The sequence below is a fragment of the Pan paniscus genome, chromosome 7, assembly GCF_029289425.2.
Source record: "Pan paniscus chromosome 7, NHGRI_mPanPan1-v2.0_pri, whole genome shotgun sequence".
In the NCBI taxonomy this organism is placed as follows: Eukaryota; Metazoa; Chordata; class Mammalia; order Primates; family Hominidae; genus Pan; species Pan paniscus.
Genome location: NC_073256.2, coordinates 45,540,664 through 45,552,226, shown reverse-complemented (window position 1 = coordinate 45,552,226; position 11,563 = coordinate 45,540,664). Strand labels below are relative to the sequence as shown.

The 11,563-nt window shown below is 46.2% G+C and overlaps 1 protein-coding gene across 1 annotated transcript; it reads left to right on the top strand.

The window, feature by feature from the left end:
- Positions 1-3,442: 3,442 nt before the first annotated feature.
- Positions 3,443-4,693, top strand: LOC103786955 (putative UPF0607 protein ENSP00000382826). Its single transcript, XM_008977195.3, is given in 1 exon segment — positions 3,443-4,693. A coding segment is annotated over 1 exon segment (1,251 nt).
- The last annotated feature ends 6,870 nt before the right edge of the window (positions 4,694-11,563 follow it).

Genomic DNA, 11,563 nt, shown 5'->3' with positions numbered 1-11,563 from the left:
TCCTCCTCCCTTTCTGGAGTTTATTCCAAGATTTTCATCAGCTTCCCTACTAGGGATCTAAGAAATGGAGTCAGGACCCCATGGAGTGGATGTAAGTGAAGCAGCATCTTCAAAAGCTGGTGAGAAGGGTCCAGTTACAGAGAGATTATAAGTAGAAGACAGAGATCTAACCTTTAGTGTGAGGATTCTGAGGAAGGACAGGAGAATCTCCTTAAGTGAGAAAAGGGATCACAAAAGTGAAACAAAAGTGAATGATCCAGCCTCTCTTTTTTTTTTTTTTTAAGAAAGGATCTCACTCTGTTTCCCAGGCTGGAATACAGTGGTGCAATCATGGCTCATTGCAACCTTGACCTCCTGGGCTCAAGGGATCCTCTGGCCTCAGCCTCCTAAGTAGCTGGGACCACAGGTGTGTGCCACCACATCTGGCTAATTTATTTTTTGTAGAGATAGGGTCTTCTTACATTGCCCAGGCTGGTCTCAAACTCCTAAGCTCAAGCAATTCTCCTACCCCAGCCTCCCAAATGCTGGGATTAAAGGCATGACACCACCACACCCAGTCAGGCCTCCTCTTCTACTTCCCCTTCCCTCTTCCCTACCTCCTCTTCCTCCACTTCCCTTTCTCCTTCCTTCCCACTACTAGCACTTCAAGGTCCAAGCATGTAGAATATTTGGACCTATGTTGGCTGTTGCCTACCTTGCATTTTTAGTTTGCAGCAATTTCAAGAGTGCTTTTAACCTGTTTTGGAATGATGTTAGGCTAGATTGGAGTCATTAATAAAACATTATATAGCTATCATGAAATAATTGAGAATATAATATTCTCCCTAGCAAGATGGAATAGATTTCATTATTGACCCATAATGTCCAGGCTTTTGTAACAAAACCACAAGCAAGGTCAAATATGAAACACAGAGGAGCCCTTTTCATTCCTCCACCTGTCCTACCCCACCCTATATTTGGGTACCAAAGTACAAGGCTAAGGCATGGTCTCTGTCCTCAGGCACTCACAGTCCAGTAAAGGAAACTTTACGTTCTTGGCAATACCCATAACACTACTTCACATTTCTTATTATTTAATGCAGCTTTGTTGAATTTAATTGAAAACTGATTTACCTGGGTACCAGAGACGGGCAACTTCTGAGCAGATATAATGAAATCAGTCTTTCGTAATTGCCTCAGAAGGCTGTTTGCCATCAGCATTCATCTTGAGGTGGCATCAAAGAGCAAGGTCGGGTCTTACGGAGTCTGAGATGATCAGATGCATGCGTTGGTCCAGCCTCAGCCTCCTGCCACAACGTAGGGGCTTCACACTCTGATATACAAGTCTCCAGCTTACATGGTTGTCATGTAAATTTCCAGACTCAAGTTTGTCTAATGAAAGCCTCTGCTACACAGTTATTTCACAGGAGACCTCTGGATTTTATGTTTGTCTGACTGTGATGTCCCAGGCTTCAGATGCACTTGCCAAGGAGTTACCTGGGCTGGCTGTGGCCACCTTCCCTGCATGGCCATACCCAGCCCACTCAACCAGGAATAAAGATCTCTTGCCTCAGAGGCTGGTGCTATTTTGTAAAACAACCTGCTCTCATTTACATCTTTAATTTATCTTCTCTGGAGTAGATCAATTTTCAATTAAATTCAACCAAGCCATATTAGATAATAAGAAATGTGAAGCAGTGTTATGGGTATTGCCAAGAACATAAAGTTTCCTTTACTAGGCTGTAAGTGCCTCAGGACAGAGATCATGCCTTAGCCTTGTACTTTGACCTCCTGGCATAGTGCTGGGTGCATACAGCAGGGGCCTCGTAAATATAACTTGAACTGAACAAAGATGAATTCGTCTCAGCCATTGTCTTTAGATAAGTCGTTATCTAGTGGGGGGTATAAAACAGTTGCACAGATTAATCACAAATCAAGGCAGAATGTATTAAGCTCACCATGCAGAGGTAAACAAGGTGTAGGAAGGACAACAATAGAGCAATTGCATATTTTAGGGGTTAATTTTATTTATTTATTTGTTTATTTTTTTTAACTTCTTGCCTTTTAATAATATCTTTGAATATAGAGGGTTTCAATTCTCCAATAATAAGATGTAGAGTGGCCAAATGGTTTTTCATACATGTTTCCCTAGTCCAGACACCCAAGAGTATGTCCCTCTCTTGGGCATAAGAAAACCTAGAGTTATATTTAGGGCATCATGTGTGGTGAATAGTTGACTGAGCTGGCATGCTCACAATGACCAAATTATGTTTGTCATATTTTAATCCAATACATTGATCTACTATGAACTTGTAAATAATGTATTTGCTTTCTAGACACATTCCAGGAAGACCAGAGAAACTGACTTTTATCCATATGGAATAATCCACTGGCAAATTTCTTTTAGGACAGACCAAAGCTGATCTAGAACATAATCTTTACATACTTGGATCCTTTCCATCAGACGAGAAAGAACATCTGGGGTGAAAGGCTCCATTAGAAGAGCAATGTGGGATGGTGCTGTGCTGACAACTGGTAGTTCCTGCCCTACATCTTTGTAGAGGACTGGAGGCCAGAGCATGCCATGGTCAACTTGTATGTTGAAGTGAAGACCTCCTTCGAGGTGTGCATGTGCTTATTACAGATATGCCACGGTGCTAAGTACCCCAGGACTACAGGAAAAAATAAGAATAGATGCTGTGTCCATGATCATGAGGCACACAGGCCAGAGCGCCCGCTGTGGAATCGCACAGCCCGGGTTCAAAGCCTGGCTGGGCCATGACCACCTGAATGACCTGAGGAATGGTCTCAGGCAAATTTGTAAAAAGTGGAGACCATGCCTGCCAGGGAGGCATGTGGTAAGAGGCGCATCCAGTCAGGTCAAGGCACCGCGTCCTCTCTTTGGAAACCTGCGGAGCGAGGCTGGTGGCCCTTGAGGCCATGGCAGCCATGGAGAAGGCGGGCCTGGCTCCAGGTGGCACAGAGGCACTGGAGAGGCCCCAGGGGAGCCTGGCAGGATCTGGCTGGTCCTGCGCTCTGCTTCCAGGTTCTGGCCCTGTAACCTGGGGGATAGGGCTGGCCAAGACAGGGCCACTGGATGCCAGCCAGCATCTGGGCCAGGTGCCAGGTGGAAGGGCTCTGGTGGATCAGCCCCACACCCCCAACAGCCCCACAGGGGGGCCCATCCAGGGCCACACACCTGCCCCCAGGAGCAGGACGTCCCTGAGGCTAGAGTCCAGCTGGACCGGTGGAAGGGTCTCACCCTTTGCCCTTTGACTCCTCTTGTAGGCACCCTCACTGGGCTCCTAAGCACTCCTCCACACCCTGGCTCTGTCACCAGCCCCATGGTGATGTCATAAACTCCCAGATGCCCAGTGTGCACCCGGCCACAGAGAAGTGGGTGACTTAGGAGTATCCTCTCTGCTTCTGACCCTTAGTTTCGTCTGTGCACAACTCGCTCAAAATGGGCAACTCACTAAGCGTATTTTGTTCCTGGTCCCACCGCAGGTCCTGGCCACGCCATCGGCAACCTGCTTGTCTTGTCTGTGAGGCCTTCCCAGCTGGCCGGGCTCACCCTGCAGCTCCCGCACCTGTGCCTGCCCCGGGAATCTGGGGCCGTTTCCCACTCCTCTTCAACCGTCAGCGACACCTTAGGCCTTCTTTTCCAGTCAGGTGGGACGGTGCCCCTGTGAGGCTGTGTCTTATCTCTCAGAACACGGGCACCCCACAAAGGGTCCTGCCTCCTGTGGTCTGGAGCCCCCCCTCAAGGAAGAAACCCATGCTGTCTGCTCGCAACTCCATGATGTTTGGACACCTCAGCCCCGTGAGGATCCCTCGTCTCAGAGGCAAGTTTAACCTTCAACTTCCTTCATTAGATGAGCAGGTGATCCCAGCCAGGCTCCTGAAGATGGAGGTGAGGGCAGAAGAGCCCAAAGAAGCAACGGAGGTGAAAGACCAGGTAGAGACCCAGGGGCAGGAGGACAATAAAATGGGCCTCTGTAGCAATGGGGAAGCAGCCTCCACCTCTAGGCCCCTGGAGACTCAGGGAAATCTCACTTCCTCCTGATACAATCCCAGGCCCTTGGAGGGAAATGTCCACCTCAAGAGCTTGACAGAAAAGAACCAGACTGACAAGGCCCAGGTGCATGCAGTGAGTTTCTACTCCAAGGGCCATGGAGTCGCCAGTTCACACAGCCCTGCTGGAGGCATCCTTCCCTTTGGGAAGCCTGACCCACTTCCAACAGTGCTCCCTTCCCCAGTTCCGGGCTGCTCCCTGTGGCCAGAGAAGGCGGCCTTGAAGGTGCTGGGTAAAGACCACCTGCCCAGTTCTCCAGGCTTGCTGATGGTGGGGGAGGACATGCAGCCCAAGGATCCTGCAGTTCTTGGATCAAGTAGGTCTTCTCCACCCAGAGCTGCCGGCCACAGGTCCCGCAAAAGAAAACTGTCGGGGCCACCACTGCAGCTGCAACTGACCCCTCCCCTGCAACTGAGGTGGGATAGAGACGAGGGGCCCCCACCGGCTAAGCTTCCATGTCTATCTCCTGAGGCACTGTTGGTGGGTCAGGCTTCCCAAAGAGAAGGACGCCTCCAGCAGGGCAACATGCGTAAGAACATGAGGGTGTTAAGTAGAACATCAAAATTCAGGAGACGAAAACAGCTGCTTAGGAGGAGAAAGAAGACACGGCAGGGCAGGCGTGGTGGCTCATGCCTGTAATCCAGCACTTTGGGAGGCCCAGGCGGGCGGATCACACTTGGCACTCCTCACTTTGCAGACAGGACGGCGGCGCAACCTTCCAAGTGTGAAGTGACAGCCTTGTGTGTGATCTTTCTGCCCTCCCCAAGTTTGCATTTTCGACATTAAAGTTTACTTTTTAATTAAAAAAAGGAGATCGAGATCATTCTGGCCAACATGGTGAAACTCCGTCTCTACTGAAAATACAAAACTTAGGCCGGCATGGTGGCTTGTGCCTGTAGTCCCAGCTACTCGGGAAGCTGAGGCAGGAGAATGGCTTGAACCCGGGAGGTGGAGGTTGCAGTGAGCCGAGATTGCACCACTGCACTCCAGACTGGTGACAGAGCAAGACTCCGTCCTGAAACGATGTTGTGGTTGAGAGCAGGATGGTCTTTTGGGACAGGAGGAACAAGAGGTTCTGGTTGCCACTCTTCAATCAGTTCTTCTTTTTCCTTGACTGTAAGATCAGATCGTTCTTGTAATTTGTAAGTCTTAGAGAAAAGAAGTCTGATTATCCAGAGTATCAGAATCCCTTCCAAAATAAGATGGTAAGCAGGAGCCTCGTAAAGCAACTGTACCATCTCCACCAGAACCCACTGCTCCATGGCGGTCGCCATAGTTAGCCGCTTCCTTCTGGAAGGCTAGGGGTTAATTTTAAAAAGCTTCATGGAGGAGATAGTAACTAAGGTGGTCCAGGAAGAATAGGGACATGATGGAGGGATGAAAGAAGGGAGGTAAAAAGTGGGACAAAGAACACTGGAGATGGAGGGAATGCTATGAAAGAAGATACCGAGGCTTTGGGAGATATGGGAGTCGGTATGCACGTGTAGGCAGTGTCTTAGTTTGCTCAGGCTGCTGTAACAAAGTGTCATAGGCTGAGAGGGTTTTGTTGTTGTTGTTTTTTGTTTGTTTGTTTTGGTTTTTCTGAGACTGAGTCTCGCTCTGTTGCCCGGGCTGGAGTGCAGTGGCACGATCTCGGCTCACTGCAACCTCCGCCTCCAGGGTTCAAGAGATTATCCTGCCTCAGCCTCCTGAGTAGCTGGGACTACATTCATGCGCCACCATGCCCAGCTACTTTTTGTATTTTTAGTAGAGACGGGGTTTCACCATGTTGGCCAGGATTATCTCGATCTCTTAACCTCGTGATCTGCCCGCCGCGGCCTCCCAGAGTGCTGGGATTACAGGCGTGAGCCACCACGCCCCGGCCTGCTGAGTGGTTTAAACCAGCAGTCCCCAACATTTTTGGCACCAGGGACGGGTTTCATGGAAGACAATTTTTCCACAGATGGCGGGGGCTGGGGGCGGTGTAGGGGGGATGATGGTCTCAAGATGAAACTGTTTCACCTCAGATCGTCAGGCATTAGTTAGAGTCTCATAAGGAGCGCGCAATCTAGATGCCTCGCATGCGCAGTTCACGACAGGGTTTGTGCTCCTGTGAGAATCTAATGCTGCCGCTGATCTGACAGCAGGCGGAACTCAAGCCATAATGCTCACTGACCCGCAGCCACTCACCTCCTGCTGTACAGCCTGGTTCCTAACAGGCCACGGAACAATACAGGTCCACGGTCTGGAGGTTAGGGACAACCCCGTGGTTTAAACAACAGAAATTTATGTTCTCACTGTTCTGGAGGCTGGAAGTCTGAGATCAAGGTGTCAGCAGGATTGGTTTCTCCTGAGCCTCTCTCCTTGGCTTGTGGATGGCCACCTTCTCCCTGCGTCCCACATGGTCTTCCCTTTGTGCGTGCCTGTGTCCTAATCTCTTCTCCTCATAAGGACACCGGTCCTGTTGGATTAGGGCCCATCCCAGTGACCTCATTTTACTGTCATTAGCTCTCTAAAGACCTTATCTCCAAATACAATCACATTATGAGTTCCTGGGGTTAGGAAGTTAATGCATGAATTTTGAGGAGAAACAGTTCAGCCCACAGTAGGCAGAATCACACAGTCATTATGCACACAGGCTCTGGAGTTCAAATCCCCACTCTGGCACTTATTAACTGTGCAGCTATGATTAAATTACATAAGCTTTACTGTGCATCAGTTTTCTCAGCTTTGAGGTAGGATAACAATAGTAACCTTCTCCATAAGGGTGTTGCAAGGATTAAATGTGTTCCTGTATATACCTGGCACTTAGTGAGTGCTCAGTAAATGTTATCCATTACTAGGACTGAAACAAAAATTTAAACACTGGATAAAAATGCTCAGAGGCTGCTTTCAAAGTTGAAATATTCCACTAAGTAGGAGTATGATCTTGGGAAATTTACTCAGTCAATGAAATATTAAGTAGTGTGTACTATGTTTCTATCAGTTAACCTCATTGGGATTTAGCATTTTCCTGTATTAAAACAAGAGGTTTAACAAGATTGCTTTTTGAGTCCTTTTCAGTTCTGGCATTCTGAGAGTGTGTTCATCACACATGGATTGAAATGTGAGCTCATTGTGCAGGACAGAAGGAAACAAAGATAGAAAGAAAGGGGGACAGTAAGTTGTCAGGGGCTCCGAGTGCTGCTGGGGGAGGAGTTAGTATTCTAGGGATTGGCAAGCTCTTGTAGGGTTCTGAACAGATGAACAACTTAGTAGGTTTCCAATTCAGGGTAAGGATTTCAAAAATACAAAATTATTGATTAAGGTCACCTGTCTCACTTTATTGCAGCAACCAACAATTCCTGTATAAACGACTTAACCCAGGGAGGAAATAGTTTAAAATTTGGGGTGTCAAAAAACTCACTGTTAAATAGGTAATTTTAAAAACTCTATTGTTTACTGTTTAGCTAACAATGAAGAGATTAAACTCCTTGGGCTGATGCAGGGGCAGAGACAGATGAGAGCTCGGTCCTAGATGGGGATTCCCCACCTAGGTGGCCATCCAGCTGCATCTTGAGAAAAAAGTGTTAGACAATTTGAAAACCAGCATTAAGAGCATTATTCAGAAACATCTCATTTTACAGCTACATTAATTCAACAAATATTTACAGAGTACCAACCATCTGCCAGGAACTGTGCTAAGCTCTTCTAAAGCTTTACATTTTAATTAGGTGAGAGACAGAAAAATAGCAAATAAATGCATCAGCAAGATAGTTGTAAAATATGATATATGCCTTAAAAGATGTGACTATGCACAAAGAATATCCTGGGTGTGGGCCATTTTAGATTGGGTGATAGGAGGTGGCATTTGGGGTAGGTAACATCTGGGGCTGGCTCTTTGCAGTGGGCATTGGTTAAAGTCCACAGCTACCTTCATATTTGTAAAGTATTCATAATACCTTTTGAATCACTATGTAAAGTTTGCAGAATTTCTCACCTTGTGCTCTCATCCAAAGTTAAAGGAACACCTTGCTTTCCTAGCACCTTGAGAGCAGAGTGCAGGCATGTGGCATGAGCTCTGCAGTCCCATGTACTCACTGGAGATTCCAGCTCAGAAAAGAGTGATGTGAAAGGGATGATGCCCTTAAAGCATTTCAGGAAGGCTAGTGGGTCTTAGCTGAGACATAACAGGAAGAGGTCCCAGTGGTGGCACCCCCTAATCTAGCATCATGGAGCAGGCTGTGACACAATGTGCGGGACACCTGTCAGATTTCCCCTGGAGCAAGCTGTCCATGCCATTGTTCAAGCTGATCCCTGGCCCATCTGCAGTCTCCAGGAGCCTCTCATATGATTTAATAAATTGCATTCCTGATTGAACTAGCTCCAGTGAGCCCTGCTCTTTGCAACTTAGAACACTGGTGGGTGTAGTAATTGATTCTAGAAGTGTCTGCTGTCAAGAAGCCTTCAAATAAATGGAATGCAAGGATGATAAGGTAAGCTGGCTGCTTCTGAGCTGAAGAGCTTAAAGAAAGAAAACAATTTCCAAAGTATTTGTTAGCCCAAGGCATGGTCAGAAAACCAGGGACTTTCTTTGATTTCTATGGCTGTGCTGAAAGAATCACTTATCTTTACTGCAGACAGAGGGCTTCTGTAGCCAAAAATCAAAGTCAAGGGTTGAGTCTGAGGGTTGCTAACATTCAGAGTCAGAGGAATTCACTGTATTTCCTGATTTCATTGGTGGATATTAAGGCATCAAAGAGGAATGACTATAATCTTGAATATGGGAACTGGACCAAAGAAGAGGATTTGGGGGCCTTATACTCCTAACCCCCAAAGACCTGTATAATCGAAAACACCCCTCCTTCCCAATCTGATGATCCTCTTCCTGCCTTGCTTAAAGACCTCCTAATGGCTTCATTCATAGCATTAACCTCTTAAAATATCCTCCAGGTCTCCTCCCCACCCCTCCCGGACATTGTCTCTAACCTATAACTAGGTGCAGAACCCTGTGGGCCCTGGGATGCTAAAAACAAATCATACCTAGGAAAAGGTTTACACAACAACGATTTGTAAGAACTGCCCATTAACAGAAACTTTTTAAAAGTATGTTTCACCCATACTTTTAAAGGAGAGTAAAGTCTCTAGGCAAAAAAAAAAAAATGATGGATGGTTCTCTAAGGTCCCATTAAGTCTATGTAACTGAGAAAACTTTAGTACTGCCTGCAGGACAGGTCCCTGGATAGCCTTGGCCGGCCCAGCTCTTCCCTCTCTTGCTTGCAATGCAACATCCTAAGATAAGAAGGAAATGTCCAGAACATCCCAGGCTATATCTTCCTTCCTCCCAGACTAGGATGTTCTGCAGTACTTATGCTCAGCAATCCAAGTTGCACCCAGGGTATAAAACCCAGAACGAAGTACTTCCAGGGTCCCTCAGCTGCAGTGGAATGTGGAACACATACCAATGAGATTCCATCTGCCCTGCACCACTTTCCTTCTCACTGAAGGGCTGGCTCACTGTGGACCCTAGGCTTGTGTTTATCCTTGTGACTACATGTGAGTAACAAAGTCACTTTGCCTCACTTGTGCCAGTGTCTTGTTTCACCAGATTAGACCTGAGAGCCTTCATTGGCCAACAGGGCCCAGCATAAGCCCTCGAATAGCGATTCACAGATTCTGAGGGATATAGGCTAGAGAGGGCTGGACATAGTTTTGGATTAGGCTAAATATTTCATTAGGCATACTCTGTAAAGATAGTCTAGGTTAAATTAATTAGCTTGACCACCCTGAAGTGCCTCTAGCAACTTGCTCTTCTGGCAGAATGAAATTGAATTCAGTGGTGGCCTTCTTAAGAGAAATTGATATGCCAGAAATTCCTCAGTGTAATGAGCAAGAAAGATACCAAAGTCCTAGAGAGATAGGAATGTAGAAGATTGGACTGTCCACTAATCTATCCCTTAACCTCATACCTGAGTGAGCATGGAAGACAAGGTGCCCACCAGGATGTAGATAACTGCATGTGGAGGGGGGAGTATCAACATCCCTAAAAAGCTCGTTAGCTGGCTCTCTTTAGGCAATAACATGAGTGGAAGATGCTACCACTGACATGGTCTTTCTGGATGTCAAATAGCAGCATCCAACTGTCAGAGATAAAATAGGTGTGGACCAAATATTAGGCAGCTGGGCCACAGTGGGAAGTACATGCTTCAACCCACAGGGACCTTTGCTACTTGCTAGGGATAGTAAAGTCTCTGACACAAAATTCATGGATAGTTTACAAATGTCCTATTAGGTCTGTGTAACAGAAAACTTCAGGATGGATAAAGAAAGGTCTGGTTTGAGCCTTAAATAGAGAGTAACAGCCTCTTACCCAATTCCTGCATTTGAATCAGCTCAAAAACTCACAGCCCTTTGAATGAAGAGGAGGCTGGAGTCTTGACAACATCACAAGTACATGTGACCACTGTTCTTCCCACACTTCTCCCAAAGAGACCTGAGCCCTTTTACTAGGGAACCCATATACAATAACAAACGAAAACACCTAGATATTTTAGAGATTATTGAACACTGGTGCAACAAGTCTGGGAATGCATGACATCACTACAGTCTACCAGCTTTGCTACGGAGGCTATCTGAGAAATGTTGTTTTTCCTGGAGTCTACCTTATGAGGAGAGTAGAACTCCAAGGCTATCCTTCCCAGTTAACTGTGTGCATGGCTAGAAAGAAATGCCTGGCTCCCTGATCCACAGAGGAAGGCCTATTATGTTAGAAATAGCCAAATAAGAACCCGTGGAACTGTTATTTTCCTCCAGAATAGTAAATCTAAAGTTTCTTTGCAAATGGGTGAAATTGTCGAGGTCATTGTTACCATCAAAGACTTGAAAGTTGCAAGGATGGTGCTTTTTGTCACATTTTCATCTCAACTCGCCAACTAATCTGTGAAGAATATGGAAGCATCTTAGAAGATGACAGATTATGGCAAGGTAAATCAAGTGACAACAGCAACTGTAGCTCCTAGCAACTGTGTGCAGCTACTCATAAGCTTTATAATTTTTGTCTTTGTTTTTTCAATACCAATATGCAGAGAACCCAGAAAAAACTTGCTCTCACACGAAAAAAAAAAAAATCAGGAATCCACTGTTACTCTTTGATGTCTGTTATGGCAATTTTCAGTTCTGTATCACAACAGAGATTCTAGGAGCCTTGATCATCTCACCATCATGCCAGAACATCACCCTCACCTTCTGTAACAGGGATGTCATGAAGACAGAACCTGGAGAGCAGAAAGTAGCAGGTACTAGCATGCCTCTTTAAGACATGTATAGCTGAGGATGAAAAACGCAGTACTGTGGCTTTGCAGCGCAGTGGAGTCTTTTGTTTGTTTGTTTGTTGTTTGTTTTTTGAGATGGAGTCTCGCACTGGTGAAGTCTTTTTTAAAAATAATTTTCACTTTTATTTTAGATACGGGGGTACATGGGCATGTTTGTTACATGTATATCACGTGATGCTGAGGTTTAGGATACAAATGATCTCATCACTCAGGTAGTGAG